This window comes from Manihot esculenta, chromosome 17 (assembly GCF_001659605.2).
Source record: "Manihot esculenta cultivar AM560-2 chromosome 17, M.esculenta_v8, whole genome shotgun sequence".
In the NCBI taxonomy this organism is placed as follows: Eukaryota; Viridiplantae; Streptophyta; class Magnoliopsida; order Malpighiales; family Euphorbiaceae; genus Manihot; species Manihot esculenta.
The window spans coordinates 32,336,587-32,363,975 of NC_035177.2; the positions used below are offsets into that span (position 1 = coordinate 32,336,587).

Genomic DNA, 27,389 nt, shown 5'->3' on the forward strand with positions numbered 1-27,389 from the left:
TCGGAATGGAAAGTGGGGCAGCCAAGAGATTCGAGTTTGCCACTAATTATAAAATAACATCATTCACTTTTTTTCAAAAAGAAAAAGAAAACCATATTTATACAAGCAAAAAAAATATTAAAATAGAGTTTCACATTAACTCAATGATTTTCTTAAATTTTCAATTATTGAATTTCTCTAAAAGTAACAAAAATATATGTAAAATTAAATTATTCAATTTAATAGTTATATTTAAAAATTCACAATAAAATATTTTATAATATATTTAAATTATTTAAAAATATAATTAAAATAATCTCATAATTTTAATAGAAAATAGCGTGATTTAGAAATACATTGACAATTAGGTTTAAATTCAGCATTAATAATTAATAATTTTAAAATTAAAACTCACTTTATATTTTAAATTTATCTAAAAATATTTAGAAAATTCGCACTACTTTTTATTTGGAATTACAAGACCATTTTGATTAAATTTATTCAAAATTTATTATATAACGAAATTATTTTATAAAATTTAGGAGTGTAAATATATATTATATTATTTTTTATATATAAAAATTAACTATTCGTGTTCACTATTTTTTAAAAATTTATAAAATTCAATTGAAAATATCATATATTTGGTTTATAAAAAGATTTAAAATTGGATTAGAGTAACTGAATTTCATAAAATTCAACATAAACAAAACTAATTCTCATTAGATTTTATTAAATTGATATAAATTCCAAAAATTTAAGCATAAAACTTTTTTAATAAAGTAGAAAACTTTTTTGAAAATATAAAATATGCACTATCTTCTTCTCAGCTTTCGTTATCCCAACTTTTTATCACTCACTTTTTTATCTCATTATTTAATTTTTATAATATAAATAAATTTATTAATTAATATCTCAATTTAAATAAATAAATAAATATATTTATAAAATTAAAAAAAATCAATCAATTAATTCTTTCATCAATTTTAATTATTAAAAGTTAAAGAAAAATATATAATATTTTTAATTATTTTAATTATTTACTCAATAAAAAGAAATATAATTTTGAAAGAGAAATTCTCCTTCTCCTCTTTTAATATTAATAACACGAAAAATTTAATGATTAATTAATATATTTTTTAAAATTTTTAAAAAAATTTAATATTTTTTAAATCAAGAAATTTATTAATCAACTCCCTCATATTGTATAAACTATAAACTAAATAGTAAAATTTTCATATAATATATTAATCGATTTATATGCTTTTTAATTATAAATTTTATTAAATTTTAATTAATTTTTTAATTTAAATTATTTTATTATAAAATCATTCATATTAAATAAACGATATAATTGATCCGAGCCAACATCTCGATGATTAATAATATATTTCGATGATCAATAATATTTTTTAATTTAATATAAAAAAAAAGAGTTATTTTAAAGCCCTAACTAACTAATTGGATAAAATATTACAAATGCACCTTAGCTTTTCTTAATTAAATTATTGAACATTTTTCTCATGTTTAGTTATATTATACGTGACATTGTATAAACATAAATGTGAAATAAAATTTTTTTTCTATGAAAAATAATAATATAAAAAATAAAGATTAAGATACTTTTATTTTAATAAAAGGATTATTTTCACATGTTTTCATTCAATTTAATTGATTTTATCGATATTTGTTTTTAATAGTATCATTAAATTCATGATTTGTTATTGTAGATTATAAGTATATTTCGAGAGATCTCAAATTCTAATCCTCCAATTATCGATCTCCATTTAAAAAAAAAATTTATTTAAAATTTCATCTATTATCTCTTGTATCATAGGATAAGCTTTAATTTATATGATAAAAATCACAAATTTCAATTTAAGATATAAATAATATAAATTGTATATTTTATTTTAGTAATTTTAAGAGAGAGGTAAAAAATATATATAATGTCTGATGACCGCTAGGTTCCTTCACTACTGTCTAAGGGACGGCCCATGAAGACAGCCCACAATATGAAGGCTTCCAGATCTTTCCCAAGAGTCAGACTCGGCCCATTCCGCCGCGAGATCGTACTCCACTTAAGCTTTCCTTACAAACTGGCCCAAACTCTCTGGGCCCACAGCCCAGCCTTCTTCATCCTTGGCCACAACCCCACCTTCTTGTCCGACCCTGAAGACAGAAAGCGGCCAGCCTTTCTTGCTAGCGGGTCCCCTTGCATGCGTGTCAGAGGTGAATCAAAGATTGTTACGCATGTAGCAGGAGCCTGATATGTTCGTACGTCCGTATCTGTATAGCAGAGACACGTGGCGCAACGATAAATGCTCCGTTATACGTCACTAGCAGACGAAAGGAAAATGATAAAAGGGGAGACCCTTCCCTTAGATCTCCAAGTTTTTTCATTACCTACAAAACCTCTAAAATCCTATTTTATGGATCTCAGATCATCAATGTCAACTCAAAGAAAAAATAAATTTTAAAAAATTTATTAATTAATATTTTTATTAATTTTAGTCATAAAATATTATAAAAAAATTTAAAATATAAAAGGTAATTAATAAATTTTGAAAATTTAAAAAATCAATTAATGATTTTTTTAAAATTATAAAAATTAATAATTAAATATTTAACATCAAAATTAATTAAAAAATTAAATAATAAATTTTTTAAAAACAAAAACAAACTAATAAATTTTTTTATATCATAAAAATTAAAAATTAAGTAATAATTTTTCCAAACCTTTACTTTGTCTTCTTTGTTTTCTCTTTTCATGCAGTTGTGCAGTGTGATGATTGATTTTCCTGGTATCAGAGTCGGTTCAGATTCATAGTTTAATAATAATGGTTTGGCTACTAAAACTGCAATTTTAAAATTTTAAATTTTAAAGAGGATGTGAATATTCAAAATAATTGTTAGGTTAAACCTCAACTACATATAATATGGTTATCATTTTTATTCTAAATTCTTTTAATTTCGAATTTAGTTTGGATTTATTGAAACTAAATTCTTTTTTTTTTTAAACTTCTCAAATAATGTAATTTATGTAAATCCAAATTTATATATTAATCCAAACACAATGTAGAACTATTTTCTTAATATATATAAATAAAATCGATGAGTGAATTAAACATGAAGCAATGTACTTATATCAACCAAACACTAAATTATGTAATTTTTTCTAAAAATAGTATCTTTTCCAAGAAAATTACCTTTTTTTTCTAAAAAAAAAAAATACAGTTAAATGCTTAAAAATGAACTAGCTGAAGTAAATGTGAATTTCCTCTAATTCTACAGTGTCATTCAATGAATTTTTTTAAATTTCATTTGTTTCATATAATATATTTTTTAAAAAATATTTTTCATATTTTTTAACCTTTTAAAATACTAAAAAAATTTAATCAACAAAAAATATTTTCTTAATAAAAAAAATCATCTTAAGAAAAATAATTTCCTTTTTTTAAACAAATCATTTTTCATACTTAAAAATTCTTATTAAAATCTCTATATATAAATTTATTAATAAATTTTATTTTTTAAATTAAAATTAAACAATAAAAAATATCATGAAAAATATTTTCTAAATACAAATTGTTTTCCGCAAAACAAAAGAAATACATTTTACATTAAAAAACACAAAAAATTACTATTACTCAGATCAGACACAGCATCAGATTTTTTTTTTTTTTTCATATATAATAGTTCCAGTTAATGGCGCCCACCTTTTCTTTTAATAAATAAATTGAAGCAATGAAAAACTTAAGTTTTGAACATAAAAGGAAGCTCAACCCTGCAATGAAAAATCAGTTTCAGATTCTCATCAAATTGAAATCATACTATAATAATATCATCAATATGAAATATCAAGAATTAGAACCTCCCTTTTCTCAAAAGGGGAGAAAAAATTAGAACTTAATGTGGATACAAGGCGAAAAACTCATACCCTAGCTTCTCGTTTAAAATTAAAAATTGAATTTAATTCAATTGAATTCTTTTTTTGCAAAATTTTTGTTTGGAGACGAAATCATGAATGATTTTACAAGAATTCATTTGAATTTTTTTCTTGCAAAATATTCATACCAAATGAGGGGGTAAATGCTTTTAGGAATGAAGTTGAGGGACAAGCTCTAAAAACCACATTCATCATTGCTTATCAAAGTATTGAGTATCAGTTCACAGGTCACAAGAGGAGAATAACTGCATAGCTACAATAAATGATTCTAATGTTTCAAAAATCAAGAAACAATCCAAAAGAGAAGTAGATTCCTTCCCACTTTAACCAATATGCAACTTATGTATACAGAGATATGCTGCTCAACAATATGTCCAGACAACCAAAAGGTGTAGGTACTAATTTCTCCAATAAATTTCATTTATAGTATTTAAATCTCCTAACCTTAGTTTAATATACATAAAACCCCTTCTAAATTAATGACCTAAATATTTAAATGATCACCAATCTTTTCCATCCACTGTCCCTTCCTTCTCTTTTTTATTTTTTCCATCTCTCTTTCCCTCACAAAATCTCTCTCTCCATTACTCTCTATCTCTCTCTCTCTCTGTGTGTGTGGGGGGGGAGGGCTCCCTCCCTTGCACTGTCCATCACTCTCTTCCTCTCCCCTTTTGAGTCATAAACTGCAACAAAATCAGAAATGCCTTTAAGAAACCTTCAAGACTGGGGGCATGGTTTCAAGAACACACTTCTAGCATATTCTGCTTTTCCCCATCTCATGAAAACAAACAAGAATCAAGTGTTTGCCTAATAACACAACTCCTCTTTCCCTTCCCTCTTCAAACATATCAATTTTGACAACCAAAGGTAATTTCTCACAGTTCTTTTCTTTCCCATGTTCTCCTTTCAATTATATTTCCTGTCATTCTTCTTTATTTTTGAATTTAATTGCATCTTTCTTGAAGCTAAATGTTCTTTTTTTTTTTTTTTTAAGTTTCTGCATTTAACTTGGAGGTTTAATCCACTAAAAGTAAGGTAAGGAAGGCGAAGTAGATGAAGGGACAAGAGAGAAAGGAATCTATAACAGAAAGAGAAGAGAATGACGTATTTTCATTTTATGTAACAATATTAAAGTAACTTTTTTATTAAAAAATAATAAATTAAATTATTTAACTTGTAAACTGGCTATGTTAAATTAAAAAGAAAATTTATATACAATAATATACAACTGTAAAAACTTACCCTTAATTTCAACAATTTCAACTTTCAAATTATGCCTTCTGAGTTCTGATTAAAAGGTCAAATCCAATTTGTCATTGTCAACAATGGAAGAAATCGAAACAATATACAGAAGTTTATTTCCTTTATTTGAAGAACTATTATATACATATATATTTAAAAAAAATAAAAGAAAAAAACATCAGCCTGCAATGTTTTTTCATTCGTACTTATAGATTAGATGAACAGGCCACTTGCTTTCACAAAACTCTAAAAGATTAGGCAGAGGGAATCTCTTACATGCGCTCTATTTGAAAGCTCTCTGTGTGCTCTTGCCACTTTTCATTCTCAAGAAACCTTTCATAGAATTTGACCTCCCCACATGATTTTATGGACAACACGGAGGTGCTTCTTGTTCCATATCGTCCCTGTATAACAAAAGCAATTCTCAAGACCTCTACGGTGGATGAGGGCATAGGGTGGAGAAAAAATATTCAACAAAGAAAAAGGTTTACCAACGGAGTGTCTGTGTCCACAAATATGGAACTCAACTGGTATTCAAACTCAGCAGAATAAATTTTTGGTAACATGCTCTCATCATCTTTAACAGTGTTTGTCATTAGTATTTCAACCATCTCTTTCATAGGAAGCTCTCTTTCACCATATTTATCTAAAAAATCTTTAAAATTATGGCGCAATCGTTCAGCCTGCACAAAAAAAAAATCGATTGAAAAGAGATGCACACTGCTCATAGTCAATATTCAGCTTCCCAGTTTTAACAAAAAGTCAGATGCTCAAAATACAAGATACAAATATTATTGAATATTGCCTTTTTTAATGAAAAATCATATCAGCAGCTGCAGAAAAAAAAAAGAAATATAATTTTGAGAAGCCAGATGAACAGAAGTGTATTAGAATCTTACCTTAGGCCAAGGGGAGTCTAGGCTTGCATTTGATAACACATGCAATCCAGGTTGTACATCTGTGATAAAAGTGTTTTCTGCTTTTGGTCTACTGGTTACGTAAACCATGGATTTCAAACAGATATCAGCAAGTATTAGGTTAAAACCGCTATACTCGTCTGCCTCTTTGGCAAGATCCTCAGCAAACTCCTTGGGATTCTTGTTGCTCTGTAACCATAGAATTCTGATACTATCAAGAATATCAAGAGAAATAGGTCTTACTAAGCCTGTTGAATTTTTCTAAAATGAAAAACAAATATCACACATTTCTGATTTGAAGATAATGTTAGAAATTCATTTCTACAATCATTACAACTCATAAGCAGATTTTAAGGGTGTTAGAGAAAAGCAATGAAAGATGAAATTAGTAGGATTTTTATCAAAGCAAAGTACAGGAAACATGTTTTCAACATAGAATAAATAGCTAAATAGCTGCCAAAACAGGATCAGGGTGTGCTGAAACTCCTACTATACTATGTTTTAATTATATCTACTAGTATATTAGTGATTAACTGGTAATTAAAGTATACAGTTGGCTATTTTTTCTCAAAGAATTATTTAGTGACTTAGAGATCTCATTAATGATGTAGAACTAAGTGCATGCATTTTCAGAACCTAGCATGCAGATTCGCTAAAAGCTGTTTATTGTTTAAGTGAAAGAAGTCTTATTTCATTTCTTTTCTTGATTTCACAAATCTAGCCAAACATAAAGAATTTTTCCAACATGCATCTCCTATAACTTCAAATGTATAAACTAAATCCTATATACCCACATGATATTTATTGATAAATGAATGTCCATTCACAAATCAAAATGTGCATACAAAGAAAGAATCAAGAAGTATAAGCACTGCAGATGATCACAGAAACAAAGAAAAGTAAAGGATATTTAGAACATCCAAAAGAGCCATCGACGTAGACAAGCAGGTACGAAAAGGTAACAAAAAAAACAAAATTACCTCCAAGAAACGAACAGGAAGGTCTCCTCTGCTTTTGGCCGTAGGGTTTGATTTGAGTTCCCTCACATTAGTGATAAAAGCAATCTTACCATCTCTGGTGCAAGCCAACCATGTCCCACCTGCCTGCTCATCTCTCCCACCCAGAATCTGATCTCCAGTTCCCCACCAAGTCAGACGCTTGGTTGGCCTTCAAAGATTTTTTTTAAAAAAAGGAAGCCCACAATTACTCAACTTATTAACCCCATCAAGGAATGAAATACAGGAACGAAAAGCTGAGCAAGCCCACATGATGTGCTTACCGGCTGTGGTATTCATCTCTGTTGAGTAGCAAGAGGAATGGGTAAAGAGGATGAGCTTGCCACAGAAACAATGCTATGCACATACTGTTTGTTAATTTTACACAAAGATCCTATTGAACACTTTTGGCATGTATTATCAGAGGACACTTCAACTGAGAAAAGGCATATTAGCAGGTACACCCAGCAGTTGAAGCATTCATAAAGTTGAAGAACAACTATGCTCTGACCATAACTAAGTCGCAACTCTTACAACACCAGGAGATAACAAGGTATATAACTGGAACCTGAAGCAACCAAAAAACAATTCCAATAATAAACACTTTTAACCTTGAACACATGTGTACAGTGTATATTATTATTATTATTTTATTTTGGATGAGAGGGGGTCCAACAACATATTTCTGTTTAAGTACGAGAAAATTTTTAAAATGGCCGACAAACTTTACAATAAAATGAAACTTCTCTTTGTCCTTACATCTGGATTCATACATTATCAAAACCAGGAACTACCCTACTGGATTAATGTATTTAGCAGCATGTCTTTAACAAGTATTTCTATGGTTGAAAAGCTTGAAAACAGTCTCCAGTCAACCAAGTGTGCTGGTTAAAGTAGAAAGAAGATAATTTGAAAAATGCCCCATCAAGCAATGGTTATGGCATCAACAATGGTTCAGCAAAGCCATTCTTAAAGCACAGATTGAGGGAGATGAATTTGCCACAAGATGGTTAGAGAGAGTGAGGAGGGGACGAAGTACACCCATGTCCAGGCCAGGGAAGGGAGGAGCCACTCCCGTCCCGGAAGGGAAGGGGCAACTGCGCAGCCGGCACAATAAGAGGCAGGTTGCCTAAAACTCTCTCTCTTCATAAATAGAGAGAGAGGAAGCTTTGTTGTCTTCTAATTATAAGACCTTAAAAATGACACTAGTGAAGTATGGATTGATTTACACATTAAATCTTTACACAGAGATTTAACTCAGATTACAGAAATTTATCAATTAACCATGACATCCCTTGGAAAATTGTATGAGCAGCGTCCAATGTGGAAATGCTTCATGGACGAAAAAAAAAAAGCTTTTTGGAAAAAACTTGCAAAACAAGTCCTATGTAGAGATATCCGAGCGGTTTAAACTAAAATTCACAGGAGTTGAAAACTTTCTCAATGTACATCAATACTACCACAATTTCAAATAAAAGATCCTAAATCACAAAATACCAAGTGATGACAAACCCAAGAGGCACAAAATCTCAAACACAATCATCTCTTCTTATTTTTAACTAACAAATCACAAAATACATGTAATAATTAATGAACAATAGTAAATAATTAGTCATTATAATAATCAGATTCCAACTCAAAACGTATAATATCCAACAATCTAATTATCAACAAAAACAATATAAAATTATAAATGAAAAAAAAAACTCATAAAAGAAGAAGAAAAAGAAGTTTGAAGCAAAGAGTCATCTGTACACATAAACAACGTTAGCGAGGTGAAGAGACCATGGAATCGAACCAATTGGCAAGGCGCACAACACTGGCAGATAGCTATTTGATGTTTTGCTCTTGACCCACGGAACTGAAGAAACGTTGCTGATGCAACCATAGACAATGGATCTTATAGCCGAAGATAAAGAGAGAATATTGAGTTGGGGATCTTAGGATTAAGCTTTGAGGAGTTTAGTGAACGGGGTTGGGCTAGGACATGGGTTTTTTCTTAGATGAACCGAACATATTGAGGGCCTGTTGGCCTTGGACCTGAAGAGTATATGAAACTGTGCTTAATGGATCATCTGAGAAAGGCTCATATTCGGTTGATTTGGTTTTTTAATTAAAAATAAATTGAGATAAATTAAAAATTAAAATTATCAAAAAAATTTTATTAAACTGACTGAAAATTTAATAAATTGAATTAAATCGATAGTGATTAATTAAATATTATAAAAATTAATTTTTTATAAATTATTTTTTTAATTATTAAATATTAATTAAAATACTGAATACTATTTTTAAAATTAAAGCCGAATGAAGGCCAAGTGTTATGTCTATTCGCCAATCAAGCTGGCCTTGGCTCCAATGGCTTGAAGGTTCAGTGTGAATGTATGCAAGGGCTGACATGACATCCCGTAATGCAACTTGAGAGTTTCATCTGCGTGTTTGGGTTTCTAATTTTGGACATATCCCATCATTAAATAAAATTCGACTACCAATTCCATGTGATTCGCGACTTTAAAAATAATCCCAATATTACTAAATTAATTTCTATTTTCAATTTTTAATTCTTATTTAAAAGAATCGTAATAATTAAAGAATATAATTAATCTAACATTTGACCAAACCTTCAAATTATTTTTTCCTTTTTTAAAAATCATCAACAAAAGGCAAATTTTCTCATCAACTATAAAAAAAAATAAAAATATTAAATTTTATTTTTTAATTTAAAAATCCCTAAATTATTATTAAAATATTAAATATATTTAAATAAAATTAAATAAATTGAATAAAGTGTAGCTCAAATTTTTAAATTTTAATAAATGATTATTTTATTTGATTTTTTAATAATAGTTTATAAGTAAATTTAAATAAAAAAAATAAATTTTAATAAATTTTTAATTTAAAAATAAATTTAACCTTTTAATCAATCTAAAATCCAATATTTCGATTAATATAAATTCATATTAAATAAATCTTAGATAAAAAATTTACTAATTAATTTTTGATTAATTTTACTCGTTAAATATTTTATTATTTAGTTCTATAATTTTAAAAAATTCATTAGTTGGTTTCTTAAATTTTTTTAAAAATTTATTAATTAATTACTTCTTCGTATGAGTATTTTAATTTTTTATAATATTTTATAATTAAAATTAATAAAAAAATAAATTAGTACACTTTTAAAATATTAAAAATATTTTAATATATTTTTTAATAAAATTAACTAGTGAATTTTATCCTAACAAATAATTAATTTTTTTAAAAACATTGCTATAAACTCATCAATAGAATCTGATAATGCAACCCATTCCTCCATTAATGCTTGATTATAGAATCTGATAGTGCAGCTCATTCATTAACGCTTTTTTCTTTTTTTGAAGGATTAAGAATCTCTATTTATAAATAATTATTTTCTCTATATTTGTTTTAAATTATATTGTTTACCTTGAATTCTAAGATATCAATAAAAAATTATTTTAACTTTAATATATATAATTAATAAATAAATTTTAATATAATATTTATAAAATATTATTCACTATATTAAATAAAATAAGCTTATAATAAAGCAGATTAAACTTTTAAATACTATATACATTTACTATTAAACCGGACAAGTATACTAAAACTTTTAATACTATATACGTTCTTAATTCTTAAATTGAAATTTAATTTCGATTTCTTAGAATATAATCAGAATCAAATCATTAATTTAATTTTTAAAATTATATATATATGATACACTGTAATCCAGAGAAAAATAAAGTTTAAAATAGTTGAGTTAACTTAGCTTGAGAGGAGAGTGCCCCTCTCATTTTATTTTTTTTTTCACTACGACGTCTAACGGCCTCTCTGCTACATGGACGTCTGTCTCTATCATTCAGCTCCGTACGTATGGTGATGTCAGTTCCACTTACTCATATCAAGTAGTCATTTAATTCTCCCCAGAGCGCATGCAAGAAGGGCTGCGAAAAGATCGGGCTTGTTGTCCATCCTTGGATCCCATCATGGGCTGGTGTCTTCAGGTCCGGTCCATTGCTGTGGGCAGACTTTTCTTGAATCACTCTAGACCGATCTACGCTATCATGAGCCTGGCCCGGCCTGAAAGGTGAAAGGACCTGGCGGTTATCAATATATATATATATATATGAAATTTCTTATTAAAATAAAAAAAAAATCAAAATTTTAAATTAAAAAATAATATAATTAAAGATAAATTCAACTTAAATAATTTAATATAATATAATTATATTATTAAAGAAAAAAAAATATTATAACATCTAAAAATATTAACTATAAAAATATGAGAGAAAATGTATAAGATTGTATAAATAATTATTAGTTCTATTAAAATTATAAAATATACTAAAAAATATTCAAATGAATACGTATGTATGATTATTAAACTTTTATTGAAGTTTGATGTGATTTCGACAAAATAAAAAAAGTTTGATATGCTGTTTAATATGATTATTAATAAAACTAAAATTATATTAAAATGTTAATATTTTTTTAATATGCAAGCAATTAAAAGGTGGGATGGGAGGTGGTAAGAGTTCACAATAATTGATCCAACCTAAATCCAAACTCAAATTTAACAGAATAGCCATCAACCCATCACACAAATCCAATCCAAAGTTATCTACTCAAAACACGATTTACTGAAACTATTAAAAAATTTTATTTTCACAGCAACGATTCCAATTAAATCATAATTTATAAGAAATAAGAGATTAACGAGATAAAAATAACAAACACGACTAAAATCGCACATTAAAAGCAATATATAAGCATCAATTTAGACCGCAAATATTACAAAAATAATCTCAAATTTAGACGGTGAAATAACAAATTAAATACATAAAGTTAAAATAAATTTAGAATCAAAATTCGACAATTATTTTATTACTAGTTAAACGTCTTAAAATAGTAAAAATGTCAAACTTTTAACATAATAACCACTGAATAAAAAAGTAATGCAATAAAATTGATCGAAAATATTGATCATCAGACGTTATGATATACATTTTTAAATGTTGACATCAACGAAAAAAATATCCTTCTCGAGTAGACACCGAAAGTCTTCATACCAAAACTCAACAAACAAAAGATCTGAAAAATAAAATGACAAACGAAATCAAACATCAAATCTCAATGATAAAACACCTAAACTTTCGGCGTGGCAGACAAAATCACCACCAATTGCCCTTTCGAGCTTTCTCTCTTTTAAATTTTACTATAAAACCATAAAAATGTTAATAATTCAAATTATATAATATTATTTTTGTATTTTTCAACTATATATATATATATATATATATTTTTTTTTTAATTTGGCATAAGTTTTATGCTACATAAAGGAGCACGAGTCGGTGGCTTAGGTGGCACTGTCTATGGTGGGGGAAGTGTGGGCCCAAAACAATCACATCAAAAGAGTTTCAACTTTCATGAACCAGGCAACACACTATCTAAATTATATCCTCTTTTCATTTTCAGTGTCCCATTCATGCTCCTTCTCTGCCCCATTTCGTTGACTTTTAATACTGAAAAAAGATTTTTTTTTTTTAAATAATATTTGCTCACCATATTACTTACAAAAATAACTTTTACATCCTTGAATTTTTAAAAATTTATTATCTCATCCCTCTAATTTTTAAGCCTAATTAAAAACTCTTTTTCTATTTTTAAATGCAACTATTAGTTTTATCTTATATATTATAATATATTAAACAAAATACTATATGGTGATTTATGTTTTATTATAATATATTATTTAGGCATTAATTTAATAGAAATATTAGTAGAGTGACTAAATATTTATATTTTAAAATAATAAAATAATCATTTAATTGAATTTTAAAATTATAGGGTAGAATTAATAATTTTTTAAAAACATTTAAGAATATAATAATAATTTTTCATATTTATTAAAAATATTATGAGCTAAGGATTTTCAATTAAAAAAAATGAAGATAAGGTAATTTCCATCGTTGTTTTGTTCAAAACAAAATAACCACTATTTTATCACGTAAATTAATTATATTTTATGAAAATTTTATTTTTTACTTTAAATTTTTTGTAAAGCAAATTAAATATTATTAGGTAAGGATTTTCAATTAATAAAATGAAAATAAGGTGGCTTTTATGGTTATTTTGTTTAAAATAAATAACTATTATCTTATTATGTAAATTAATTATATTTTATGAAAAATAAATTTTTATAAAATAAATTGATTTTTTATAATCAATAATATTACAGAAAATATTTGATATTAATAGAAAATGAAAATAATTTAAGGGATATACAAACATAATATTTTTTTAAAAAAAATATATTTAGAAATTGAAATTCATAATATTTGTATTATAGATTTATATATAATGATATATATTTTCTATAAGGTAATTATTTTATGAAAAATTATTAAATTAATAAAAAAATAATGAGATATAAAAAAATTAACGTTTAAAAATATAAAAATAATAGTATTTTTATAAAACATTATTTTAATTAATAATAATGTTATTAATTTAATATAATTTGTATTGTATTTGTTTATATAAAACATATTTATATATTTGAAACATCAATTTTCGTTAATTTAATATGTTTTTTACAAAATAGTTATTTTATAAAAAAGAATAATTATGTAAATTTACAATAAAAATATATATATATAATTTTTGTAAATATTAATTTATTTTTATAACAAAGTAAATTTACTTTGTTTTAGATTTCATAAATTTAAATTCTGTCAAGCAGATATAAACAAAAACCGTAACCGTAAAAAAATTATTTTTGTTAAAGTAAAAAAACTAAATAAATTTATTAATTTATATCTACTTTATTTTATTTTAAGAAAATAATTTTGAATTAGGGAACATCAATTAGCAAAAAAATCTCCTACCAAAAAGAAATTAAACATTAATAGATTATTTATCCATCCTTCTTATTATAGAAACAATAAATTTTACAATAATTATTTTTATTATTATACCATTGAATCAAAATGAAATAATTGTTTCTATTATTTAAAGGAGGGAAAAATATTTTTGAAAAAAAGGTATTTTTGAACGCTAGAAGGAGGGCTTGAACCTCCGACCTTGTGGTTAACAGCCACACGCTCTAACCAACTGAGCTATTCCAGCAATTTGATAATGTTTCTCGTCTTGCATTTGTTTTTTAAATTTTAATATTAAAAATTAATCAAATAAAAAAAGATAAAATATTACTTATATGTAATTTATTTTTTGAAATAAATAGAACTTAAATCATAATAATTTTTCTTTAAATTTTTGTTAGATATTTTAGAATAACAGTTTTTATTTTTCCAATTATAATATATAAATCATTTTAATAACAATATATATATTGTATAACGAGCAAGTATATGTGTGTAATTTAATATTTTAAAATTGGCTTATAAAACTCTTACAAAATAAGTGTATATGAGTAAATCTGAAACATCTCAGATTTTACTTTCTCAATTTTTAATTTTCATTTAAAAAAATATTTACTCATAAAAACTTATAATTTAGCTTATTAATTATATGCTAAAATAAATTACCATTTAGTTTATTTTAGTAATAACATGTGTTATAGCAATAAACTATTCCTTCCTAATAATATAACTTTTTTATTTACAATTTTTTTTAAAAAATAAAAATAAAATTATTTTTTTTTGAAGTCAAAAATAAATTTAATTTAAAATTAAAATTTAAATAAATGACTAAACTATATCTAAGTCCAATAATATTGAATAAGTGGATTAAAAAGAGAATTATTGGATCAATAAGTGTTGAGACAGGTTATTCGATACTCTTTCAATCTAAATGAAGTTGGTTTTATTTTTATTAATAAATTAAATACTTATTAAAAATATTTTATTTTTTAATAAATCGATCTGATTTTAAAAAAAATTATTAAGGATCGACACTAATATAACATATTATTTATTTTATTATTAAAACAAACATATAATTATGAATTTATGGTAGGATATGATTTTAAAAATGTAATTGTTTATATATACATTACACACACATTAAAAGTAGTTTAAGTTTTTTTTTATAATATGTTTATGCTAATTATTATTTTTATAATTTAAATACATTATTAAAATAAAATTAATTATATTTTATAATTTAAATTAATTAATATTAGTATAATTTTTATAATTATATTTTATAAATTTAATATAATTAAATAAATTAATTTAATAAAATATAATACAATAATTAATTAAATAAAAATTAAATTTATAATTTAAATTAATTAAATAGCGGAATGCACGTGGACACATAATCCATTTAAAAACGTGATAATGTATTTATTTATTTTTTTAATTATTTTTTCTTATCATGCTTTAAAAACATGATAGGCTTTACTGTGCTTTCGAAGCACAATAAAATCAGTTTTCACTTTAAATCGAAAAAAAGTTTTTTTTTTTCAGATAAGAACTTGAATTTAAAAAAAAAAAAAACTTTACAAGGCTTGCCCAATGTTTAGGATTTGAGTGACTTTCTTTATTTTGTTTATCTAGAATTTTAATTTTAAGACTTGTTGATTGATTATGTTGTAATTTTTATTATCAATTAAATCTATCATTGAAAAAAAAAAAAAAAAAGAAAAGCTTTCAGTTTAGGAGATTAGTGTCACAGGACGCATTTGAACATTTCACCTATCACTTGGATAGGTCTCAACGAGGTTACAGCCCGTCAAGTTCAGCCTATCCAGAAGTCTTGCCATACTGACTTGTTTTACCCTGCCTTCGGCTCATCAGGAGAGTAGCTCCCATCTCCAACCAGGGTGTGCAGGAATGGTGATTCTACACACAATGGCCCTTCAAACAACTCCCCACCCAATTTTCACGATAACATCTTTTCCGGTATGGTATTGCACATCCCCAAGAATTATGGACGTGACAATTCTCCCCCACTCAATCCATGTTTGCCTTCGAGCAATTAAGTACTTTGATCCCAGCATCGTTTCTCCGAAGTGACGCTCCACCACTCAAGCTACTAAAGGGGACGTTCCTATCCCGTCGGAACGCAGGCTTCACATGCCTTGTCCCACCCTCTGAGGCACCCGAAGAACCCTATCCTCACTCACACAGTTGCCCCACAATACTTATTCTGGACACCACCTTCACCTAGTGAGTTCGATATAGCACCTCGATATGCGCAACATCAATCCTTGCTCCTCTCCACCAAGGAAGCTCAACTCAACACGCGCAATCACTCTGCTGGATACCCACGCTGGGAAAGACAACTCCTCTCCTCCTCTATTCTTTCAGAATCTTCAAGCGGAATGGTATGCTATGCAGAAGCCCACATTCGCTCTAATACCAAGTGTCACGTCCCTTGCTAGTGGGTTGAAAATTTCGCAGAATTATCACTGCTCACTCCTCCTCCTCCTCACTGTTGGGAGACACTCAGCACATGAAAGGGAGATTCTGACTAGTACCAAAGAACAAACTAAGAGAAAAACCAATTTAGAAGATATAGGGCTTTCCATTCTAAAGGCAACAAAACTAAAAGCACAACAACCAAAAGCCTCCTGTAACCAAGGTGAGAGGAGAAAGCCGGAGACAACACTCAGCCTTATCGAAACAGGAAAATGGAATCAACTCTTTAAGCCTTATTTAGATTATATTTTGTAACGTACCAAACCAACTTCTCATTTTTGTAAACACACAATAATGAAATTATACGAAAATATCTCAAAGCATCGCCTTTAAGAGAAAAATCTATCTATAAACTTGAGTCAGGAGATTATCAATTTCATGCAAAAATAATTATTAATATTTCAATTCTCTTTCATAACCTTTTAAATTTATTTTAAAAAATTTACATTTTAATTTTTATTAAATAGATAAATTCATTAATCGATCTATTAATATTAAAATATTATTAAATCTTTTATTAGTGGAAAACTTATTAGTTAATTTTTAAAATTTATGAAAATATCTAATAATTAATCTTTCCGTATTGAGTTTATTTTAGACTTTTTTATGAGATTTAACTTTTAACGATGGATGAATTAATAAATTTATTTAAATTTTAAAAATATTTTAATATATTTTTAAAATTAAAAAATTAATTAATTTTTTTATATATTATAGATATTAAATAATATTATTTTTTTAATTTTATTATCTCTGTTATAATTTGAAAAAAATAAATATTTACTCCATATTTTTTATATTATAAAAAAAATTACTTATAAATTTTTTAATTTTAAAATAATATTAAATATGTATAAAAATTTAAAAAAATTATTAATATTAAATATTATGTAAAAATTCTTTTTAATAGATTAATTAGTAAATATTTTTATAAAATTAAAAAATTAATTAATAAATTTTTTTCAAATCATATAAATTAAATAATGAAATAATTAATAGTTAAAATTAAAAAAATAATTAATTAATAATTTTTTTAATATTTTAAAAATATTTTAATTTATTTTTTAATATTAAAGGATTAATTAATAAAATTTTTTTATACTATTAAGAGTGAAAAGTACTTTTCCTCGCAATTTTAGTTGTATAGTCTGATGAAACGATGTTTTGGTAAAGCCAAGTCCTTTTCTCCTAGCTACTAGTGGGGCCTTACTAGCCTTTTTTGTATTTTCAAGAAAACGACGCCACTTGAACACTGTCGTATAGCGGTAACATTCTTGAAGGAGGAAGAACAATTCAAGATCCCCCGCATCACTGCGTCTCTTGACTGTCTTAACGTCATCTTCCACGTGTCAACTGGAGAGCGCAGAGAAAAGTCTTTATCCGCCAATAATCACCTGCTTCGCCACCGTTTTTAAGCTCTCTTTGCTTATTAAAGCGGCAAAGCTAACTACTTCACATACTCATACAAAACTCACTTTTCTTCACTACTCTCTCTCGCTCTGCAAGGAAGAGATCTCTCGAGCTTCCATTGAAAGTAAGGAATTTTCATAGGAACGAACAATCTCTAAGGCCCTCAAGTTTCAAGCTATGTGATTGCGAAATATTATTATTCAAGTAATTCAATTGAGCTTCTTCATTTTCTCGGAGAAGGGATTGAAATGACACTTGATGTTTTTCACTTGTAATATCTTAAAAATTTATTCGTTTTTTGTCCCTGATCTTCTATTTCTAGCTAAGCTCTTTAAACTTTTATGGTTCTTTTGATGGTTCAGTTTAACATTTCATTATGTGCTTCATCTTTGTCTTTTTAGAGTGTTTTTGTTTTTGAGATTTAAGGCGTTTGCAATATGGGATATTGAGTATGTTCTGTTTTTGAGAAGTAGTTGAGCTGTTTGGTTGTTTTTGCAAGTGCTAATATGAATGTGGACATGAGAAGGAGAACTTGATTTGGTGTTAGTTTTTCTATCTGGGCAAATTGAAGAGACCCATTTGATCACAATCCCAAAAAATGACTAGGCGAGGCTTACATTTTAGCAAGTTATATTCATTTTCGTGCTGTAAATCTTCATTTAGAGAAGATCATGATCAAATTGGGCAAAAAGGATACTCTAGGCTGGTGTATTGCAATGGCCCTGATAATCCAGAGGCGATTCAGCTACATTATAGGGGGAATTATGTATCAACTACCAAGTATACAGCGGCTAACTTTATACCCAAGTCTTTGTTTGAGCAGTTTAGGAGGGTTGCAAATATATATTTTCTTGTTGTAGCTTGTGTTTCATTTAGTCCATTGGCACCCTATACAGCACTCAGCATTCTTGCACCTTTGATAGTAGTGATTGGAGCTACTATGGCTAAAGAAGGTTATGAAGATTGGAGGCGGAGAATGCAGGTATTATCGTTTTTCTTCTGCTTGTGATTTTTTTTGTTTGCTCTTGGGCTTTGTAGCTGTTAGCACGATTTGTGTTCTGTTTCGCAAGTACTTGTATAATATGAATCTTTAACGTTGAAGGCAACCGTGTGCATTTCTTACAGAGACGTTATGACATTGGCTCAAATTATATCAGATGTAGGATGATTACGTATAGGGACCTTCCCAAGGATGCATTAGAGTTCAAGCTCTGGCTTGAGAAATTAAACCTTATTAATTTTTAAATGAGCATGGTTACCTCCTATAGATGCATAAGCATGGTTATGGATGTGATCAACTAGTTGGCTGATATTTGAAGTGTTTGGCTTTTGTTTTTTGTTTCTTCTTATAAAAAAATATGTATATGTTGGACATTGTAGAAAAGAAAGCTCATTGCATTTAGAGAAAAGGGTAGGGAATATGAAATAAAGGAAGGGAAACTATTTTCCATGGCATTACCAGACAGAAGTTATAGACATCGCTTAAACAATTTTCAATCTATTGAATTTCTCCAATCCTTCATTACACAAATCAATCTCTAAACATCAACATCATATGAGCTGTCTTATAGCTAATATTGAAACTGCACGTATTATGGCAATGTTCTCCTTGGTTGCTCTTGATGCTAATTAGATCCTTAGCAATTGTTTATACCCTTTGTGAATGTTTCTACTTATTTAATTTATGTCACATTGTATAACTTTAATCAAGCACCACATATGCCTTTATAACATAATAAACTTTTTCATGATTATACGACTGCTGAACAACAAATTCCCATTATTATTGTTGTTGTATCAATGAGTTTATAATTATTGTACAACACTTGCTTCCCACCCATAATTGTTGGCAGAAATTGAGAATGTGTCAATTGTAATTTTTTATGTAACCTTGGAAGCTTTCCTATGCTCAAAATCTGATATCCTCTTCTATATGCTAGACAGATAATAAACATGTCCTAATTGTGTCCTTCATTTTGATATATAAAATTTGTTGTCAGTTTTCTTTGCTTGTCTTTGGCATTTCCAAAATCATTTTTAAACTGCTTTGCAGAAAGAGCATATTCCTTTACAACTAATGCAGCAATGCTCCTTTTTAGATGCATCTCCTCTCTCCTTTTTTGGGATATTTTCTGTCTTGGCTTTTCCATTTTATTTCTCTATAATATTTTTATGCTTCAGGATTAGGTCATTCAATCAACTTGTTGATACTAATATGTATGTCTACTTGTTTCAACCAAATTCCCCTTGCCCTTGTATATATTGAATGGAAACTTTGAATGGTTTCAGGATATAGAGGCTAACAATAGAAAGGTGAAAGTGTATGGCAAAAATTATACTTTTAATGAGAGCAAATGGAAAGATCTCCGAGTTGGAGACCTTGTTAAGGTGTCCAAGGATGAATATTTTCCTGCTGATCTGCTTCTGCTTTCTTCGAGCTATGAGGATGGAATTTGTTATGTTGAAACCATGAATCTTGATGGGGAGACTAATTTAAAGCTGAAGCATGCTTTGGAGGTGACATCCTCTCTAAGTGATGAAGAGTCCTTCAAGAATTTTGTGGCTGTGGTCAAGTGTGAGGACCCAAATGAAAATCTATATACCTTTATTGGAACATTGCATTATAATGGAACTCAGTACCCACTTTCACCTCAGCAAATTCTTTTGAGAGATTCAAAGCTCAAGAACACTGAACATATCTATGGTGTAGTTATTTTCACTGGGCATGACACAAAAGTGATGCAAAATGCTGTGGATCCTCCTTCTAAGAGGAGTAAGATTGAAAGAAAAATGGACAAGATCATTTATGTACTTTTCAGCACTTTGATTTCGATATCATTTATTGGATCTCTATTTTTCGGAATTCAGTCTAGAAGAGATATGAGTGATGGAAAGTATAGAAGGTGGTATCTTCGACCAGATGCCACAACTGTGTTTTATGACCCTCAAAGAGCAACACTTGCTGCATTTTTTCATTTCCTGACAGGACTTATGTTGTATGGATATTTGATACCGATATCCTTGTATGTGTCAATTGAAATCGTCAAGGTCTTACAGTGCATTTTCATTAACCAAGATCAGGAAATGTACTACGAGGAAACTGACAGGCCAGCTCATGCACGAACATCTAATTTAAATGAGGAACTTGGGCAGGTTGACACTATACTATCTGATAAAACAGGTACTTTGACATGTAACTCAATGGAGTTTGTCAAATGTTCAATAGCAGGGATTGCTTATGGTCGTGGAATGACAGAAGTGGAAAGAGCTCTGGCAGGGAGAAGAAGTGATGGACCACTGGAAACTGATGATAATTTGTTTGATCAACCTGATGATTATGGTGATACGCGTTACTCAGGAAAGCCAATCAAGGGTTTCAACTTCAGAGATGAACGTATAATGAATGGTCATTGGGTTAATGAGCAGCACTCAGATGTCATACAAAAGTTCTTTCAAGTGTTAGCACTTTGTCATACTGCAGTTCCTGAAAAAGACAAAGAATCAGGTGAAATTTTCTATGAAGCTGAGTCACCAGATGAAGCAGCCTTTGTAATAGCTGCAAGGGAGGTTGGCTTTGAGTTGTTTGAAAGAACACAAACAAGCATCTCATTGCATGAGCTGGACCCTGTGACTGGTAAAAGATTTGATAGGTGAGTCTTCAGGATATCCCTCTTATATTGAAAAATTCTTTAATGCACATGATGTTTGTTTTTTCTGTAAAAATTTATTTTAGCTAGGCTCTTTGTGGCTCATGATGGAATGTCACTGCAAATTACTTTGGGGCTGAAATATGAAACCGCTAATTGATGTTTTCTTTCTTGCTTTCCATCCTTACTGGCAATATATGGAAAAGTATGTTGATATGTTCCATTTATGTTGCATCTTATTTCCCCCTCTCCTCCCGAGTGAGCATGAGTAACATGATTGCTTCTTAACTACAAATACAATGCATAGTATTGAGCCTTCTCTTCATTTATTTATATCATGAAATTATATTTGTTAGATTGTAATCCCAAGGTAAAAGGTTTTCATCATGAGCAACAAGGTCCAAACTAGAGTAATTGTAAACTTATTTAATAAACTATAATGTACATCCAAAAGAAGAAAAATTAGATTGTCTACTGTGAAAGTTGATATATTAGATTTTGTATTGTTTTGAAGATGAAAATTTCATATTACTGAGAAGGTGGGGAAAAGTCTTCATGTTGCTGTGTTGGAAGTGCCCATGGTCTTTATTGCATCAGAAGTACCCCCTATTTCCCCATATGAATTGCAGCTGCCTTTGGGCAGTGAGTGGGGGAAATGAAATCTAAGTAAGAAAAACCTTCAGTCCATGGAAAAAAGACCTGTTTTGGCCCTCAAACTTGGATCATCTAAAGTTAGGTAGTAACAGAACAATAATTACCTAAAATAGAACATCACATGTACGCTGCCTCTTATAGATGTGTACAATTCTTATTCATACCCTTTTTCTCTATGGATTATATTCGAGAATTATATGTGATTCATTTTCAATATTCTAGAACATACAAGCTTCTTCAAGTCTTGGAGTTCAGTAGTTCTCGCAAAAGAATGTCTGTGATCGTAAGAAGTGAAGAGAATGACTTGCTGCTCCTTTCTAAGGGTGCAGACAGGTTTGAATCCTGACACAGAGAAACTTATTATAACTTATGAAGTTGTAAATTGGTCAATGAGCTCATGTTTCCATTTCGCTGTCTACATGTAGTGTAATGTTTGAAAGGCTTTCAGAAGATGGGCGGTTGTTTGAGGCAAAGACCAAGGACCATATCAAAAAATATGCAGAGGCAGGTTTACGCACCTTGGTAGTTGCATACCGTGAGATTGGTGAAGATGAGTACACAATTTGGGAAACAGAATTTTCAAAAGCCAAAGCAACAGTAACAGCTGACCGTGATGCATTGGTGGACGAAATTTCTAATAAAATTGAAAAGGATTTAGTTCTTCTTGGTGCCACTGCTGTTGAGGACAAACTGCAAAAGGAGGTATGTTTAAACTAGAAAATCCAATTATATAGGTAGAAAATGGAGGAACACGTTCTCTTTGTAGTTTTAAATTTCTAATTCATGGTAATCCAATCCACCTCTTCACAATATTTTCACTAGTATCATCTTCTTAAAATGTTTCTAGGATGTCTCATCAATATAAAATTGGAAGCTAATCCCTATGATGACCAAAATTAAAGCCAGCCCATTTTAGTTTATTGGAGTTGAAATTGCCAATTTATACTTCTGCTTGTTTATAAGAATTGGTATGTTCTCTCATTTTTAGGTTCCAGAGTGTATTGAAAAGCTTGCACATGCTGGAATTAAAATATGGGTCTTAACTGGCGACAAGATGGAAACGGCAATAAATATAGGGTATGGTACAAAAGTATTAACCCACATATCAGTCCGAAGGTTGCATTATAACACAATTTCTACAGGTATGCATGTAGTCTACTGAGACAGGAAATGAAGCAGATAATTATCACACTTGACACTCCAGAAATTGAAGCTTTGGAAAAACAAGGAGATAAGGAGACTATTTCTAAGGTATCTATTTGAGTGCTGGTGGCTTAATATCTTTTTTCATGCTATAACTCTGAAATCTTTGATTATTCTAGGCTTCTCTTATAAGTGTGAGGAAGCAACTAAGAGATGGGAAATCTCAACTTAATGCTGCTAAAGAAAGCTCGCTTACATTTGGTTTAGTGATTGATGGAAAGTCTTTAGCTTTTGCACTGGACAAGAGTCTAGAGAAGAAATTTTTGGAGCTTGCACTTGGCTGTGCTTCTGTTATATGCTGTCGGTCTACTCCAAAACATAAAGCCCTTGTAAGAGTTGTGCCCATTCTCATGTTTTCTGAAAGTTGTCATTTTCTATTGTAACTGATATCAAATAATCTAATAGAAATATAGGAGATATGCAGGTTACAAGGCTGGTGAAAACAGAAACAGGTAAAACAACACTGGCAATTGGTGATGGAGCAAATGATGTTGGAATGCTTCAGGAAGCTGATATTGGAGTTGGGATTAGTGGTGTTGAAGGAATGCAGGTTAGTATATGTTTCGGAATAGGAATTATACGGTTAGTTGATTTTTTGTTTTTTATTTTTATTTTTATTTTTTATTGTCATCACTTTTCAGACCCAGAGCTTTAATTTCAGTGACTTGATGTTGGCTGTTGCAAATGTTTCTTGTTGAGTACATGGGTCATGTGGCCTGTAATATCTGTTCTCTCTTTCTTATATCATTATTTTTGCGGAAATTGACTCTGCTACAACTGTTCCACACGGGTCACAGTGGAAACATTTCTAATTAACATTCAACTCATGGGTCCCAGTTGAAAGTTAGATGATGGTAATAAAATACTGAAACCAGTTACTTCCTTGGCTGCAGGCTGTGATGGCCAGTGATTTTGCAATAGCTCAATTCCGTTTTCTGGAACGTTTGTTGCTGGTACATGGCCACTGGTGTTACAGGCGAATATCAATGATGGTAACTCTGCTTTGTTGTGTTATTCCATCTATCTCAGAAATGAATGATAACAGTTCAGAAATATAGAAAATCAGTTCTGGTATTTAGCATCTTTGAAACTTATTTTTAAATCAAGTTCATGATACTACAAATAAAGTAAAGGGAAGATTATACGATCTCTATTGCTTACTCTCTGCGCATCTTCTTTGCATGGTGCAATTAGTTGTTACGAACCATGTTGTTGCATATCGTATGTGGTTTTTGGTTCCTTTTCAACAGAACATGTCTTTTCAGAACACGAAGGAAAAAAAAAAGGAAATGTGGTCTTTTTTTGTTTTTTTGGTTTTGGCTCTTCAACACGGGAAATTGAACTAAATACTTGCATTTTTATTTCTTTGGTGAATATAGATATGCTACTTCTTCTACAAGAATATCGCATTCGGATTTACTTTATTTTGGTTCGAGGCCTACACTTCTTTTTCTGGCCAGCCTGCGTACAATGATTGGTATATGTCAGTCTACAATGTCTTCTTCACTTCACTTCCTGTAATTGCTCTCGGTGTTTTCGATCAGGATGTCTCTGCAAGGCTTTGCCTAAAGGTATGAAAATACAACTACTGTCCACCTAAGATCTTATGTAGAAAATTGCAAATGTACTTCAATGCAGCAATCTATATGATAACATTAAAACTCAGTTTTCAATTAAACAGTACCAGTTGATTGAGCAATTTTGACTTCACAATCACAGGTGTCCTTTTGTAATGTCAGCTTAAAAATGGGACACATTCGTATTGCTTATTTGTCCATTCAACAGAAAGGTTATACTTTGTAATAAACAATGGAATGTGCATTTGCTGTGGATTTTTAACCAACTTTATGCCTTCTCTTTACAGTATCCATTGTTATATCAAGAGGGAGTACAAAACATCCTCTTCAGGTGGTCTCGGATTCTTGGTTGGATGTGTAATGGAGTTCTTAGTTCCATAATCATCTTCTTCTTCACCACCAAATCCATGATTAATCAGGCTTTCCGACAAGATGGTCAAGTGGTAGACTACGAGATCCTCGGGGCCACAATGTATACATGCGTAGTGTGGGCCGTAAATTGCCAAATGGCATTGTCCATCAACTACTTCACTTGGATCCAGCACTTGTTCATCTGGGGAAGCATAGCCCTATGGTACCTATTTTTGGTGATATATGGTTCCATTTCACCTATTCTATCTACAACAGCTTATAGGGTTCTGGTGGAAGCCTGTTCTCCAAGCCCTCTCTATTGGATTGTTACTCTTCTTCTTGTCATTTCCACCCTGCTACCATACTTTTCCTACAGGGCATTTCAGTCTCGATTCCGACCAATGTACCACGACATAATACAGATTCGCCGATCAGAAGGCTCAGAAACTGAAATGTCAGGCGAGTTGCCGACTCCTACCAGGAGGAAAATACATCACCTCAGGGAAAAACTAAAGAAAAGGAACAAACAGAAAGAACCTGTACATTGACCTTTGTGAGTTTAAGTAATGTGAATGCAGGGCTTATAGATCATCTCCTTGTACATTAGCTGGTTAGCAGTGTAAAATTTGATAATGTCAATATTGCTTCAGCATGGGAAGGTAGTTTAGCCTGCTGGAATAAATTGTATTTAATTATGAAATTCAGAATTTTTTTTTTAGAGTAGGATACAGGAAGAGAGAGGAATTTAATCGGTGCGAACAATATGCTTAGAAAGAGTGATATGAAATTTATATATCTGGAAAATACATATCAAACAAATGAGCTCTTTTGTTCGAGTAGATTTCACTCCTAAAAAAATTATATAATTCATTGGTAATAAATAATTTTACCACGAATGTTAAATATCTCCATAATATAATTTTAATTTTACCACGAATTATATCAATAATTTTACAATCTATTTATATAGGTATAGGTATTTTATTTGCAGAATTAAAATGTTTATTGGAAATTTTTAAAAATTAAACATTAAAACTTTTTTCTCACTTTTCTCTAATACCATTTTTTTTATTAGCACTACTTTTAATACCTTTTATACGATTAGATTAAACACAAAACAGAAGAAGTATTAAATATCTTTACAATACAATTTTAATTTTAATACGTATTGGATTGATCCATATGAATGATTTATTTTAATTTTCTATTATAAGCAATATCAATTTTACTTTTTATTTTTAAAAAAACTCTTAAGTGAATGCACATATGGCAGCTCCTCGCCTCAAACATTATTACTTTTAGATTTTATTGTTTATAAAAAAAAATTAGTAAATTTGGTAAACTTAAAATATATCAGTAAATGAATTTTATTTTATGAAGAGATTTATTTACTTATTTTTTAGATTTATGATAAATCGAGTGACGTTGAAATACTTACTTTAATTACTCAATACAGAAAATTGAAAAAAAATAATTAAATTTTAAATTTAAAAATTTTGATAATCTACATATATGCGTGGAAATATTGTAAATTTATTTATTCCTAGTTAATGAATATATTTTTCCATTAAAAAATTATTAATTTATATACACGGGACCCAGCAATTAATCATGTGATTCTACAGCCTTGAAAATTCTTTTGAATTGAATATATTTTTAAAGCCCTCTTGTGAGTACAAGTGGAATTTTCTTATTATATTTATTTTAAAAATATTATTTTTAAAAAATTTAATAATTAAATAGAATTATAATAATTAATTGATATATTATTATAATATAAAAATAAAAAATAATATTAAATTTTAAGATAATTAAATGATAAGTAAATAAAAATTATGAGAAAGAAAGTAATTAATTAATTACTTAAAATAAAATAATCACTAAAAGCAAAGTGCCTAAACGACTTTTTGTTTACATTAATACAAAGCACTGAGCTATTAAAAATATTTTTTATATTAATAAAAATTTTAGAATTAGAGATGTTTTATCGCGATTAGTCTAATTTAATTTAGTGATTAAAGATAAATAATTCATTTAATAGAATTTCCACTTTTTTAATAA

The 27,389-nt window shown here is 28.7% G+C and overlaps 2 protein-coding genes and 1 non-coding gene across 7 annotated transcripts; 1 reads left to right on the forward strand and 2 right to left on the reverse strand.

Moving 5' to 3' along the window:
* Positions 1 to 5,274: 5,274 nt before the first annotated feature.
* LOC110605657 (transport and Golgi organization protein 2 homolog) lies at positions 5,275 to 9,032 on the reverse strand. Of its 3 annotated transcripts, none has more exons than XM_021744297.2 (6): positions 8,881 to 9,032; positions 7,367 to 7,650; positions 7,068 to 7,254; positions 6,070 to 6,276; positions 5,662 to 5,853; positions 5,275 to 5,574 (listed from the first exon to the last, which is right to left on the reverse strand). In XM_021744297.2, exons 2-6 carry the CDS (start codon positions 7,447 to 7,449, stop codon positions 5,443 to 5,445), a joined length of 801 nt encoding a protein of 266 aa, XP_021599989.1. In that variant the 5' UTR covers positions 7,450 to 7,650; positions 8,881 to 9,032; the 3' UTR covers positions 5,275 to 5,442. The 3 variants fall into 3 exon arrangements, with proteins under 3 accessions (XP_021599989.1, XP_021599991.1, XP_021599990.1); XM_021744299.2 differs by having other exon boundaries at positions 8,868 to 8,996; XM_021744298.2 differs by having other exon boundaries at positions 8,838 to 8,991.
* A 5,122-nt stretch (positions 9,033 to 14,154) lies between these two features.
* Positions 14,155 to 14,228, reverse strand: TRNAN-GUU. Its single transcript has one exon. It is a non-coding gene; the product is annotated as a tRNA-Asn (tRNA).
* A 3,688-nt stretch (positions 14,229 to 17,916) lies between these two features.
* LOC110605441 (probable phospholipid-transporting ATPase 8) lies at positions 17,917 to 26,046 on the forward strand. 3 transcript variants are annotated; one of them, XM_021744032.2, is made up of 11 exons: positions 17,918 to 18,878; positions 20,186 to 21,546; positions 22,420 to 22,530; positions 22,623 to 22,899; positions 23,186 to 23,274; positions 23,340 to 23,448; positions 23,520 to 23,729; positions 23,825 to 23,950; positions 24,294 to 24,392; positions 24,780 to 24,971; positions 25,265 to 26,046. In XM_021744032.2, exons 1-11 carry the CDS (start codon positions 18,495 to 18,497, stop codon positions 25,874 to 25,876), a joined length of 3,570 nt encoding a protein of 1,189 aa, XP_021599724.1. In that variant the 5' UTR covers positions 17,918 to 18,494; the 3' UTR covers positions 25,877 to 26,046. The 3 variants fall into 3 exon arrangements, with proteins under 3 accessions (XP_043808540.1, XP_043808541.1, XP_021599724.1); XM_043952605.1 differs by lacking the exon at positions 24,294 to 24,392 and having other exon boundaries at positions 17,917 to 18,878; XM_043952606.1 differs by lacking the exon at positions 22,420 to 22,530 and having other exon boundaries at positions 17,917 to 18,878.
* The last annotated feature ends 1,343 nt before the right edge of the window (positions 26,047 to 27,389 follow it).